The sequence below is a fragment of the Propithecus coquereli genome, unplaced genomic scaffold (genome assembly GCF_000956105.1).
Source record: "Propithecus coquereli isolate 6110/MARCELLA unplaced genomic scaffold, Pcoq_1.0 Scaffold409, whole genome shotgun sequence".
Lineage (NCBI taxonomy): Eukaryota > Metazoa > Chordata > Mammalia > Primates > Indriidae > Propithecus > Propithecus coquereli.
Genome location: NW_012149830.1, coordinates 1,576,455 through 1,590,605, shown reverse-complemented (window position 1 = coordinate 1,590,605; position 14,151 = coordinate 1,576,455). Strand labels below are relative to the sequence as shown.

The following is a 14,151-nucleotide window of genomic DNA, read 5'->3' as shown; positions in this document are numbered from 1 at the left end:
CCTGGCCCAGAAGGAATCCGGGGGTTCTGGCAACTTGTTCCCACTCCCATCTGATCCAGCTGCATTCTTGGAGACGAGCCCCCTTCTTATCCTCCACTAATGAAGGTGGGTTATCCTGGGACTTGCAGTGCCCACAAGAACTTAAGCTCATATGTTTTCTTTTTTTTTTGAGACAGAGTCTCACTCTGTTGCCTGGGCTAGAGTGCCGTGGCGTCATCATAGCTCACAGCAACCTCAAACTCCTGGGCTCAAGCAATCCTTCTGCCTCAGCCTCCCGAGTAGCTGGGACTACAGGCATGTGCCACCATGCCCGGCTAATTTTTAGCTGTCCGATTAATTTCTTTCTATTTTTGGTAGAGACGGGGTCTCACTCTTGCTCAGGCTGGTCTCGAACTCCTGAGCTCAAACGATCCACCCGCCTCGGCCTCCCAGAGTGCTAGGATTACAGGCGTGAGCCACCGCGCCCGGCCCTAAGCTCATATGTTTTCAATGTGGGTCTATGTTGTGGACGACTCTGGGAGAAAAGGGCAGCAGCTCTGTATTCTAAGGATGCAGGGGACATAGTGGTTTTGCCTGCAACCCTTCTGATAACAGGACCCATCTCTTCCTTTTGGGGAACTGCTCCCCTCCCATCTCAATCCATGTGTTGGGAGGGCTGACCCCACCCATGTAACCCAGGCAAAGGAGGTCACAATGCTTGGGTTGAAGATGGGCATGTGACTCAGTCTGAGCCAGTGAGAGTCTATCTTAGGCCTTTTGCTGGAACCATTCATTCAACCCCCCATGTTAGGTGCCTGTTTTGTTCAGCAGTGAACAAAACAGGACTATTGAGAAGGACAAATTCTTGGGTGGTTAAAATGGCAGAATATCAGCTTGGAGATCTGGCAGGTCATTTGCCACCATAAGGGGTAAGGCTGCCTGAGCATGAAGCTACCACAGAAGAAGCAGAACCAGAAGAGATGGAGACAATTCCAGAGAATTAGGTCGTCTGGATCCAGCTATGCCTGAAGCCCACATACCCCTCCTGTTTTCTGTTATATGGATCAATAAATCCCCTCCCCTTCCTACACTTAGGTCTTTAAGTAGTCAATATTAATTTGTGCTTTTCCCCCTACTTTTTATTTATTTATTTATTTGAGACAGAGTCTCACTCTGTTGCCCAGGCTAGAGTGCCCTGGCATTACATTAGCCTAGCTCACAGCAACCTCAGACTCCTGGGCTCAAGCGATCTTCCTGCCTCAGCCTCCCGAGTAGCTGGGACTACAGGCACGCGCCACGATGCCCGGCTAATTTTTTCTATATGTTTTTAGTTGTCCAGCTAATTTCTTTCTATTTTTAGTAGAGACGGGGGTCTCGCTCTTGCTCAGGCTGGTCTCAAACTCCTGAGCTCAAACATCCTCCCACCTCAGCCTCCCGGAGTGCGAGGATTACAGGTGTGAGCCACCGTGCCTGGCCCCCTACTTTTTATTTTGAACTCAGTTTCTTGTTCCAGCCTCTGGGACTGAGGTTTTGGCCCAGGATGGGCCATAACTAGGACCTGTAGCAAGCCAGAAGTATGCTCCAGGCCTCTACTTGTTCCTAGCCTTTTATCTCCTGAGGCAGCTTGAGGACTGAAGGCCCAGCCCTGGATAAACATCTGTCTAAGACTCTTTAGTCCCATGTACAATTTGAGAAAAGGTAGGCTGGGTGTGGTGGCTCATGCCTGTAATTCTAGTACTTTGAGAGGCTGAGGAGGGAGGATGGCTTGGGCCCAAGAGTTCAAGGTTGCAGTGAGCTCTAATGACACCACTGCACTCTAGCTCAGGCAACAGAGGGAGACCCTATCTCACAAAAAAAAAGAGAAAGAAGGAGAAGAGAAAAGAAGGGATTGGCCTTAGGGTCCCTCACACAGACCCTGGGGATGCTTGACTAAAGCCAGCCCTGAGTCACAGTTGGGGGAGGAGATGTGGAATGTCAGCACCAGATAACTCTGAGATCATCTATGCAAACTCCTCTTTTTACACATGGGGAGACTGAGGCCTGCCTGGGGCATCTAGCTGGCTGTCATCCCTTCCTTCTTGACACTTCTGCCCACACGGGTTTGGGGTTGAGAGAGGTGGAGCATTTCCTGTCTATAGGTTCCAGAGTCAGGCCAGGGAAGAAGGGGACTCCCTCCTGCGGTCCCAGGGTCTTGGGTTCCTGCCCCACCTCTCCAGCCCCCTGGGGAACTCTCAAAAGGAGGGAGGAGTAGGAATGCCCAGCTGAGTGGGTGTATTCATCATAACAATAATTAGGAAGGTGGGAGGCTTTAAGCAGGCTAATTATGCAGGCTAGGTCTCAGCCTAGAAAAACTTCCCTTCCTACTTACTTAGTATCTTCAGACAGGGACTCTAAAGATGAGGAAACTGAGGTGCTCAGGAGTGCCACGCAGGCAACCCTGGGGGTGGGTGCTGTGCAACAGGAGCCTTCTAGGGGAAGGATGCACTGAAGGGAAGTTGCAGATTCTAAGGCTGCTGGGACCGGACTGGGCCCATGGACAGAGTGGTCACCAGCCCTGGTGCTGAGCAGTAGGCACTCAGACACTGACGGGTAGGAGGACAGGGAGAGGTGCCTCTGCTGGGCCTGCTGTGTGGTGGGCGCAGGCTGATAGTCTCGGCCAGGCTTTATGGAAATGGTCCGAAGTTCTGGATACAAAGGTCAAAGCATACAGCACACAAAGGGAATATCTGCAAGGAGAGTCCAGATATTATAAACAATGGTGGGGGTCAAATGTGCTCCCCTCCAGCATCCTGTGGAGCCCTCAGAAGGACTGCTTGGCTCCCGACACCTGGACTATCCACTCAATCAACACATGCATTAAGCACTGACCATGCCTCAGGCTCTGGGAAGATGCTGGGGATACCCAGGTCAGTAAGATATGGTCCTTGCCTTCTAGTTCCCTGGCACAGCGACTAGACTTCTCACCCAAGACCCAAACATCCCAGTCTGGGCAAGACAGTCTCAATTTATGCCTGTTGTCTCAGTTTCATTATTAATAGTGTCCACTTTCGTTCTCAAAAGTGTCCTGGTTTGGATGATAAACTACCTGGTGACCTTAACCATAGCCGGTGTTACAGGCAATGGCGGAAATAGTTGGAGAAAGTGGGAGTAGCTGCTGTTAAGATTATGATGAAAAGAGCTTGGTGCAGGTAGTGGGAAAGCAAGAATCGGTCTGCTTAGTACGTGATCAGAGGTCAGACCACCAGACTATGAAGAAGGCGGTCAGAGGATGATGCTAAAAAATTTTTATGTGTCTGTTTCTCCAACCACAGGCTTGCTGCCCTCCGCACCCATCCCCTACCTCCATGTTAAAACTGAGCCCAGGAGTTAGAGGCTGCAGTGAGCTATAACCGAACGGCTGCAGTCAGCCTGGGCGACAGAGCGAGACCTCGTCTCTTTTTTGTTGTTGGAAGACAAGAGTCTCACTCTATGGACCCGGGTAGAGTGCAGTGGTGTTATCAGAGCTCACTGCAACCTCAGGCTCCTGGGCTCAAGGGATCTTCCTGCCTCAGCCTCCCAAGTAGCTGGGACTATAGACACAAGCCATGACTCCTGGCTAATTTTTCTGTTTTTAGTAGAGATGGGGTCTCACTCTTGCTTGGGCTGGTCTTGAACTCCTGAGCTCAAGGGATCCACCCACCTAGGCCTCCCAGAGTGCTAGGATTACAGGTGTGAGCCACCTCACCTGGCTGAGATCCCAAACAAACAAATAAACAAACCTTCTCATCTTTCAAAACTCAGTTTAGAGCAGTCTCTTCCCAGAAGGCCTCCCTGACTCCACTGAACCCTCAGAACCTTGTTCAAGGCCCTTATTTTGCAGCCATGGACATGAAGTTGCTGTGCGCATCTCAATTCGTCCATCAGATTGAAACTTCTCCAGGCAGGAACTGGGCCTGGTTCATCTCTGATCTTCCTGCAGCACTGAGCTCTTGCAATCTGTGCTTGAAAGACTGAGTGAATCAGAGCTGAGTGAGTGTTTTACACTTTCTGAAGTGCTTTGATGAGCACCATCTCCTCCCAACAGCTAGGTGAGGCTAAAGAGATGGGTATTTTTTTTTTTTTATTTCGCATGAGGAGCTGAAGGAAAGGAGATGGATATTTTTAACTGACAGAGGAAGCCCCTGAGATTCAGTGGGGTGAAAGTCAAATGATTTGCTCAAGGTCACAGGAAGACACAAGGTAGAGGTCGCAGGTTTCCAAATCAATTCAGTGTTAGGTTCATGTGTCACACTGCCTGCCTGCTTTACACATACATCCAGCATTCAGGTCTTGTTCTTATCTCCAGACTTTCTGTGCAAGAGTCATAGCCGATCTCCCTCTAGTCAAGCTCAGTCCCCTTACCCACACTACACAGCAGCTAGGGGGTCATTCTGAGAGATGAATCTTATCACTTCTCACCTCCCTTCCTCCTGCTTAAATGCTGACAGCCTAGGCTCTCCTCACCACCTGCACTCCAGGACAAGGTCTGCTTTCCTTTGCAATTTCCACAAGGCCCTAAGGTAGGGTAGTGTCCTCCCAGCCCGCCTCTGCAGCTTCAGCTTCCCAATTCCCATTTGATCCTGTCAAATGTCAGGTATCTGCCTTAAGTGCTTCAAGGGCCTCCACACCACACTCTCTCTGCCTGGAGAACTTCAACTCACTGGCAAGACCTGGTTCAAATGTCACCTCTGCAGCCCTCTCTGACCTCACTCCTCAGTCCCCAGCAAGCCCCAAACAACTGAAAAATATGAACTACTGTAAAGTGTCCTGGCTGGGGATTTAGTCAGACCCAGCTCTACATCTTGTTGTCCATATAACCTGTCCTCAGCTTCTTCCACTGCAAAATGAAGATGCCAGCCTGGAAATGAGAATCCTACTAAGGAGGAGCCCGCTGTGGCTCAGGACAAAGTTTGTTGGGTCCACTTCTGACATTTTATCCCCAAGAGCCATCCCCCACCCCGCTGCCTCAGGTGACCACTTTGCCCTAGGCTGCCCTCCACCCCCTCTTCAATAATCCAGACACACCCCAGCCCCACCCATTGGGACGGAAACCACCCGCTTGGTGAGGAGCGCCCTGAGGGCCACGCTAACTATGCAGATTAGAGACTGTGTTCATTTGGTAGATCTGCAATAGGAGACACAGGGCCGTTGGGGGAGGGGAGGGTCAGCAATGGCAGGCCTCGATGAGTCTCCACCCAAGGTCACAGCGCCCGCCCGACGGCAGCGAACAGCAGGGAGTCTCCCCGAAGCCCCGCCCCTCCAGGAGGCCGAAGCCTTTTTCTCCCTTGAGACAGAGTACGTTGCCTTTAAGGCGTTTAGGAAAGTCACCACGTCCGTAGACGGGTAAGAAGGCGCGGCGCGTTTTGTCCCTCGCGGGCCTCCGTGGGCCAGGCCGGGCGCGAGGGCGGGGCAGGGGAGCTGCGGTGGGGTCAAAGGCTACAGCGCGCACCACGTGGGCCGGTGACTCCGTCCTTCCCGCAGCGGCCGCGGCGCGCAGGGCACTTGGGTTAGTGGCGCGGCGGGCGGCGCGGACAGCCGAGCTGGACGCCCGCTCCCGCCACCATGGTCATCAAGACGGACGAGTTGCCAGCGGCCGCCCCGGCCGACAGCGCCCGGGAGCACGGCTCGCAGGCCGGTGGCAAGGGGCGGCCGGGCGCTGCGGGTGAGCGGGGCCGGGGCCAGTGGGCCGGCGCCGGGTGGGTAGCTGGAGCAGGCCGGACGGGCGGGTTCGGGACTCCGCGGGGACCGCCGCCTTCCCTCTGCGCTGGGCTGGTTGCATCTCGCTGGGCCGTCCACCGGGCCGCCCCCGCCCTGAAGGTCACCTTCACTGTCGCCCCCGGCTGCGGCCCGGGCTTCGCACGTGGGGTCCCGGGGAGGGCAGCTGCGGCGGGCACACGCGCGCCTTATCGTGGGGACACGTGCGCGCACACGCGGTTTCGGGGTGCGCAGCCGCCGCAGACCGATAGAATCAGCAGCCCCACCCCCTCCGCGCCCGGGCTTGGGGAGCCCTCAGAGCTGGGGTCACTCTGGCACTTGCGGGACATCCTCCCTCAGGGCCTCCCTCAGCGCCAGGATCCCAGGCGCTCCCTGTGCGCAAGGCTGCAGCCCTGAGAGTGAGGCTTAGCTAGAGGCTTCCCAGGCTTGGTCTCTGGGAAGAGCACGAGGTGGGGGTGTGTGTGTCGTGAGGGGGCTTCTCTCGTTCATCCCCAGAGACAAGGTTATAACCCGTTGTCTTCAGGCTATGATGTCTGCCCTCTTAGATGTTGGCCTGGTCGGCTGACTTGGAAGAGGAGGGCGGCGGTGGTCTGTCTGTGCAGGGGGGCAAAGCCAAGCTCCTTGACGGGGGAGGTATTTGTGCCAGAACTTGATCATTAACCTGCCTTATTGCGAAAAGTGGGTCAGACCAGAGTTGCTGTTTTTAAGGCAAAGGTCGGCAGTGTGGAGTGGAGCTCCCAGCTCTCCCCCATGGGGGCTGTGTGGTGTGGCCTTGGGAGTGGCTGCAGCTTGTGTTGGGTGAGGCCTACTTCCCTCCATTTCTCCCAGGCCCCTCTGTTCTCTCTGTGCCCTCCACCTCCATCATGTCTCAGACTCCATTCTTGGAGCTGGAAGCCCCTTCCCAGACCCTCGGTAGTCATCCCCCCAAATCTTCCTCAGAGCTGGTGGCTGGACTGTGGCTCTCTCTGCCCTGGGTGGCAGTGGCAGTGCAGTGCAGAGCTACTCCTGTCTGCCACTCCCCCCCACTCTCCTCAGTGGGGATTTGTCATCCTAGCTCATCATCATGTTCTCCCTTCCCAGTTGAGTTGGGAGTCAGGATAGGGACTGCCCCCATCACAGCAGTTACCCTGGGGTGAGGGACAGGTTCTGTGTCAGCTTTGCTCATTGCCTAGACAAGGCCAAGGTTTGGGCAGAACAACAAATGCAGATAGCCCCAAGCTGTCAGGCTCTGTCCTGCTGTGGGTCTGAATCAGTGGGGCAGGCAACCTCCTCTCTCACCAAGAGACCTAAAGAGTTGAAGCGACTTGGCCAAGGTCACACAGTGATTTTGTTGCTAAGGGAAGTATTTGGATTTCTAGCTCAGGGCCAGCAAGCCAAGGCTACCCTGGCATGGCGCAGAGGAAGCTGGGATAGGCACGTTGTTTTGGATTATGTGCTGAGAGCTTCGGGGTTAAGGAGAGGAGCTTCTGCTGGAGGATTTCTTTGAGGGCATCAGTGAAGCCCCTTTCCAGTTATGTGCTGCGGGGCTCTGTTTGTGGTGAGCTGGGTCCGGGAAAGGGCAGAACTGTTCATTTGGGGGAAACTGAGCGTACTAGTGGGTAGAACATGGGCTCTTATGTCCCCAGGAAGCCAGTATAGATAGCTAGGTCTTACATTACAGCCAGCAGATTGTTAAAAGAAGGAATTAGCCTTAATGAAGGCCCCCAGCAGACTCCCACCTGAGCATCAGAAATGAGGCCCCTGACCTGAGCCCCCAGATCTTGAAGGCTCTCTAGTCCCCTAAGGAAGAAGTGATTGAGGCTTTTGGGGATGAGGGGCAAGGGTCAGTTACCTTCTTGGGACTAAAGCAGCTTTTAGGGGTTAAGAGAACAGGCAGGTTTTTCAAGTTCACAGTGGCACATCAAGTTCCTTTTGCCTAGGGGAGGGCTGCCTGGAGTTGAGGCCCAGAGGGGGAGGAGAAGGGGCTGGCAGACTGGGGAGGAGTTTAGGGGCTTACTGGAGCTCCCCAACAAGATCCTAAAGCTCCTCTCTTGGGTAGGATTCTGGGCAGAGCAGCTTGAGAAACTCAGGATCCTCAGACCCTGAAGACCAGCTTTTGGCCTGGGTAGGACAGGAAGGAGGCTAACAAATGCCCACCTCCTCAGGGTCTTCAATAGGCTGCCTGCCTGCCCCCTCCTCCTGTCCTTCAAGCCCTGGGTTGCTGGGATGGGGTGGTGTCTTTTGGGGCCTTACTTCCTGCTGGAGCCTCACCTGCTGAGGCCTTGGCTGAGGTGTGGCCTGGCCCTGGCACAGTCTCCTGAGTGAGACCATGCTAGGTTGGGAAGGCACACAGAAGCCACCTGGGGTGGCCTAAGTTTTCTTTCTAACTCCTGTGTGCTGCCTGTGGGATCCCTGTGCTCCCAAGCCAGGACAAGGGTGCGCTTTATCTCTTTAATCTGTCCAGTTAGAACTTGGGTGGGTGTGTGTGAGCTTGTGTACGTGCAGAGTGCTGTTTGGGCAACCCTTGCCTGTTCTACAGAGCACCTCCTTCTTTTTCCTTTTCCCCAAAGCCCAGATCCTCAGAGGTGCCCTTTGGGATATGGGAGGAGAGGTGCTGGCCCAGGGGTGTAGAGGCTCAGAGCATCCTGTGACTGGAGGTAGAGTCCTGAGGCCTAGAGGAGGAAGGAGGTGCTGCTTACCTGGTGGGCAGCCTGGCCCAGCGGGTCCCCGGGGGTGGGAGCAGCACTCCAAGGCATCTGGCACACCAGGTTTTTCTCTTCACTTGATCGTAGCCAAGAGGCTGAGAAGCTGTACACCTGGTTTTGCTGTCTCTACGACCTGGGGCAGCTTGCCTACTAGCCTTCTGGATCCTCGGTCTCCTCAAGTGACATGGGATGGTCCAGCCGATGTAGGGACCTGCTGTGGGCTGGGCCTGGAGGTAGCACTGGCTCTGTGGTTACCAGGACAGTGGGGCTGTCAACACTCCCCGGGGGTCATTGCCAGCCTGCCCTGCCCCACCTCTGTCTCCAGAGGGTTCGGGTGTGGGTGGGGAGGGGCTAAGAGAGGGGCTCTGCCTGGGCCTGGCCCTTCTTACCATCTGGTTGATCACTGTGTGAGGCCCAGAACGCTTCGTGAGGGCCATGGAGAGGCTGAGGGTCTGCTCAGTGCCAGACACTCAGGGCTGCCTGTGTCCTTAGAACTGGAGGGGACCTGGAGTGAAAGCCTGGCTCCCGCCCCCACCCTGGTTAGTATGGATGCCGGAGCAGTCCCGACTGGGCCCTGGCAACAAGTCAGAGGCCCTGGGAAGGCGCCCTAGCGTGGCTGGGCATGTTCTTCTCCCCAGCCGAGTGGCCTTCAGCCTCTTGCTGCCAATTCTGTTCTCCCTGGGGAGAGACTTGGTTTTCTCCTGGCAGTGCAAGGGCTGCTGGGAAGGGAAGCCTGAGCCTGCCAGCTTCTTGGTGGAGCTTGGAGGCCTGGGGCACGGGTGCAGTTGTCCTCTGGGGGCCCAAACCCCTCCCACCAGAACCAGTGACTCTCAGGGAGGGGATAGCTGCCAGGTCACCTGCAGGGGGCAGCAGGAGCCAGGGGCCCCAGCCAGTCACTTGACCTAAAAGGCAGGCAGGGTGCTCAGTGTCTGCGACTGGTAGACAGGGGCAGCCATCTCATGGCCTGGGCCCGGGTCTGCGCCAGCTGTTGCCGACAGCTGGCTGAGGCCGTCCTGCCTACTCCCACTGGAGTTGGAGCTGAGGAGAGGACCCCCTTGCTGTGCCCTTCCCCTGCTAGCCAGTCTCCTAGGCCCTCGATCTTGAGGGGTCCAGGTACCCCAAATGACGGGTTCTCCTGCCTGCCTAGCAGCTTTGCCAGCAGTGACCCCCTTTCTGGGGGGTATAGGGAGGTGGGCCTGAGTGCTGATAGCAACTTCTCCTGGGGTCCTGGAGCCACCGGGGCCTCCTGGCCCACAGCCGTCCTTCTGGCCGACCTTGAGCAGGATTCGAGGCAGGGGGAGTGTGCCCTTCCTGAGGCTGCCCCGGCAGGCCTGGCCCCACTGAAACCTGAAGCCAGCCGGAGCTCCAGCCCTGGGCCGACCAGCTGCATTAGGGCAAGGGTAGTGGCAGAGGCCGGAATGAGGGACACAGGCAGTGCTGGGCCTGAGCCGGAGAGCTGGCTGCCTTGCTGCCATGGCAGTGCCGAGACCCCAGAGCCGAGGAGAGGGCAGCCGCCGACGGCACCAGGTGGGCAGCCTCTTGTTGGGGAGGTCACTTGGCCTTCACCCAGTGGTACGGAGACCTTCGGGGTTCCTTGGAGGAGGGAGCAGGAGCAGGACCTCTATCTTGGGGAGAGTAAGCCCCTGGGGAACAGCCACATTCCTTTGAAATCTGGTCAGGCAATAGGTGCCCCCTGGACTGGTAGGCTCCCTGCTGGGGAATGCAGACTGGGAGCTGTGGCCACCTTGCCTTGTCCCTCCCTCCTCCACGTCCTCCCCATTCCAGACATGCCAAGGAGCACAGGCTCCCTGTCTAGGTCCAGGTCTCTGATTCCCCACTGCTGAGCTCTCAGAGCTCAAAACTGTTGCTCCGCATTGGGTGGGGGCCCTTCCTGCTTTTCCCCTCATTCCGGGGGTTGCCAGCCAGCAAAGCCTTTCTCAGGGGCCCGGTGGGGGAAATTTTTCCTCCTGTCTGCTATTCCTCTTGCTGCTTTTTGAAAGCTGACCAATCACTGCCTCTCTGATCTCTGCTCTGTCATTAGAGTCAGACACTTTTCACTTTGGGGCAGGGCTGCTCACTTGCTAGGGGCTGGGGGTGCCCTGCCAGGCACTGTTGGTCTCGGGAAGGAGAGGTGCTCCTGCCCCCTGTGGCTCTTGGGAGTTTTCACTGCAGGTTTAGGGAGAGTGTGGTAGGATTGGAGGGGCGATGGCAGACACAGTTATGGAAGGTCCATAGTGACGAGGATTAAGGGGGCAGCGCAGTGGCATGGGGCTGTGGGCTGCGGGAGGGAAGGGAATCAGGTCCATTCTGACTTGGTGACCTTGGGCCAGACTCTGAACCTTTCTGGGCCTCAGACACCCTTATTTGGGGTGGGGGGAGGGGCTATATCTGAGCTCCTGGAGGTCCTATTTATCACTAAGTTGTGGGGAGACAGGGAAGGGGGAGTGGCTTCTTTCCCTGTCCCCTGATGGGCCTTTTTTTCTTTTTCTTGTTTGTTGCCTGGGCTAGAGTGCAGTGGCTTGATAACTCAACTGCAACCTCAAACTCTTGGGCTCAAGTGATCTCCTGCCTCAGCCTCCCAGGTAGCTGGGACTATAGGCGTGCCACCACACATGGCTAATTTTTCTATTTTTTGTAGAGATGGGATCTCGCTATGTTGCTCAGGCTGGTCTGGCGTTCCTTTTTGTACTGTGCCAATCCCTTCCCTGAGGCCCCGTCCACATTTCTGGGTCTGTATAGGGACCACACAATCCTGGGGAAACGCACCCTTCTCCTCGCTCCGGATAGTAGTAAGGAAAGGGAGGTGGGGTCTGGATGGGCTGGGCAGAGCTGGGTGAGCTGTCCTCTCTGGAAGGGGACCCAGACCCTTCTCAGAGCTGGGGCAGTTGAACTCCAGCCAAGCCAGGCAGTCTGGCTTATGGGCAGATCCTGGCGGCCAAGGTCCCCTTTGGCCAAATGGACGTCCAGGCAGGCCTGTGTTTTGCTAGAGAGTTCTGAGAGGAGGCCCTTGGCTCCCTAGGGGGGGTGGTCTCCCCCAGTGCCAAGGTAGAAGTGGAAGGTTTGTCACCTACTCCCCCTTCTCCCCACAGCATGTGAGTTGGGTGCTGTCCACAAATACTGGACTTAGCTATGGGTTTACAGTAATTAATTCATTAATTTGATGCCTTTGGTTGAGCCTGGGCAAGACAGAAGGTGGAAGGTGGAGTTGCGGGTCTGGACCGCCACCCCAGATGCAGCAGAACACCTGCTCGGGAGGGGGGCGTGGCTCTGGGAATGAGGGGGGTGATTCTGCCACCAGCGTCTTTTGGGAAGAGGGTTTATTGCAGCTAGGCCTTGAAGGGTGAATGGGGTGTCAGCATGAACGAAAGCACAGGTGGGAGGGAGGATGTGATGTGGGCTCGTTCTCAGGCTTCCGGTGGTTTCGTTTAGCCAGACCTCGGCAGGCAGGAGCTGAGGTTGACTTTAGGTTGGTACTTGAGTCCTAAGAAGCTTGATCTTGTGGACAGCGGGGGTTATTAGAAGGATTCCAAGTGGCACTCTTGAAACAGGAGAAAGGGCTGCACCAGGGCTATGGCTGCAGAGGCTGGATCCCATGGGTTTAGGTTGGGTGACTAGATAGCAGGTAGGGGGGCCTTCACAGAGCAGGGGCCAGTTTGTGAAGGAAGATAAACTCCATGCCCGAAAGATGGGTCTTTGGTGGTGCCTAAAGGACAGTCACATGTTGATGTCTGAGAGGTGGCTGTCTCCTTGGTCTGAAAAGCTTGTTGCAGGCCAGGATTGGCTATGTGAGCCAAGAGGCAGGAGGGTATTTGAAGCCCTGGGAGAGAGGGAAGTGAGAGTGGGGAGAGGCTGGGGCCTGAGCACACCTGCGGCTCAGATCCCAGCTCAGGGCCAGTGGAAGAGGCTGGAGCTGGACAGGGAGGGATGAGGGCATCTCTTTGGTCAGGGAGGAAGAGGAGGAAGTGAGCAGTGGTGTAGGGTGCTGCTGAGAAGCCAGATATGTTAGGGCTGGAGAAGACCCCCAGGCTGTGCCCTCAGCGTGGCATTGGTGGTCCTGGGGAGAGTGGTCTGGGAGCGTGCTCAGGTGATGCCAGGCTGTGGTGAGCTGAGGAGCAGCGGGTAGAAGGGAGGGGACAGGATGTGGAAGGGAGAAGACAGTCCCCTTGCAGGTGGCCTGCAGGTACCAAGGGTGGGGTGGGACTGTGGTATCTGGGTTGGGACCAGGGCTCGGGAGGGCTGCAGTCACCATTCCACTGGGCACTGAACAACTAGGCCCACCTGACTCAGCTCCTTTCTTGCCACCCCTAGAGCCACCATCCGTCATGCTCTTGAATGGGGACTGCCCAGAGAGCCTGAAGAAGGAGGAGCGGGCAGCCGAGCCACCTCGGGAAAATGGGCTGGATGAGGCTGAGCCAGGAGATGAGACCACTGGACAGGAAGTCATTGTCATTCAGGACACTGGCTTTTCTGTGAAGATCCTGGCCCCTGGGATCGAGCCCTTCTCACTGCAGGTAAGGTGGAGGAAGGGGTGCTGGGGACCAGGACCTCAGCCTGCTGGGGAGCATGAGGCCAAAAAGCTGAGCCTTGCCCCTGCACATCCTGGCCCCGTGTAGGCAGAAAACTGAGGGTCCTGTGCCTCACCCCAGATCACTCAGCTAGTGTGGCAGACGTGGGAATCGAGTCCAGGTTCAGGTCATTGCCCATGGCTAGAGGACAGCTACCAGCTTGGACTGCCAGCTCTGTTTGGGGAGAGGAGTGTTTGTAGCTGGGCAGTGTTGGGGTACCAGGACTCCCTAGCCTCTTGCTCTGTGCCCTCAGGCAAGTCAGCTCTCTCTGGGTTACCATTTTATATCCACCAGAGGGGAGGAAGGTACTGGGTGATCTCCAAAGGCAGAGCCAACCTAGAAGCATTGCAAGCCGATAACTCCTTGGGGGACCAGCAAGGCCCGTTAATGTCCTCTGTGCTCACGGAAGCACCCTTCCAGACGGCAAAAGCCATTTGCCCTCTAGGACAAGGCAGGAGGCGAGGCTGCCATTTTGTCCCCCAGTTTTTTCATCCGCTGCTGCTCTGCTCGGGGATCGCTTTTGGTCTGCAGGAACAGTCAGCGGGGCCCGGCTCTGTCCTGCACACACGTGGATGCAGGTGGGAATGGTGTGTGGACAAGGCCTGGAATTTAAAAGCCAACAAGTGGGAAACTGAGTATTTTGGGCATTTATTCTCAGGACCCAGGTACTTTGGGCTGGGGACAGGTTATATATCCTTGCTTCCCACCGTGTGACCTCTTAACCAGGTTGGTTGGGCCTTCTCCCTGGCAGGTGTCCCCCCAGGAGATGGTGCAGGAGATCCACCAGGTGCTCATGGATCGTGAAGACACATGTCACCGCACCTGCTTCTCGCTGCACCTGGATGGCAACATGCTGGACCACTTCTCAGAGCTACGCAGCGTTGAGGGGCTGCAGGAGGGCTCAGTGCTCCGCGTGGTAGAAGGTTGGTCCAGAAGTTGGGCAGCCAGGGGAGAGCCCCTGAGGCAGGGCCAGCCAGCACTCTCCACCACTGCTGCTGGGATCTCTGTCACAAATGAGCACGTGGAGGTGGGGTTGGAGCACAGGGCTGCTTCTTGGGCCATCACTCCTGCAGCCTCCAACTTCACGGCCCATAGGTTAAAGGACAGAGTTGCGATTCTAAAAAAAAAGCAGGCAGTACCAGGCCAGGGCTTGAAGTTGGCCAATGAAACTCTGTAAAGGTAGATGGTAA

General features: G+C 56.3%; 1 protein-coding gene across 3 annotated transcripts in view; it reads left to right on the top strand.

Annotated features, from left to right (window-relative positions):
* Positions 1-5,456: 5,456 nt before the first annotated feature.
* The window catches only part of CLUH (clustered mitochondria (cluA/CLU1) homolog), a 21,179-nt gene continuing 12,484 nt past the window's right edge, over positions 5,457-14,151 (top strand). For all 3 annotated transcript variants that reach the window (XM_012653051.1, XM_012653049.1, XM_012653050.1), the window contains exons 1-3: positions 5,457-5,659; positions 12,705-12,907; positions 13,713-13,884. In XM_012653051.1, coding sequence (XP_012508505.1) covers positions 5,560-5,659; positions 12,705-12,907; positions 13,713-13,884 — 475 coding nt within the window. In that variant the 5' untranslated portion in view covers positions 5,457-5,559. The remainder of the gene's footprint in view (positions 5,660-12,704; positions 12,908-13,712; positions 13,885-14,151) is intronic.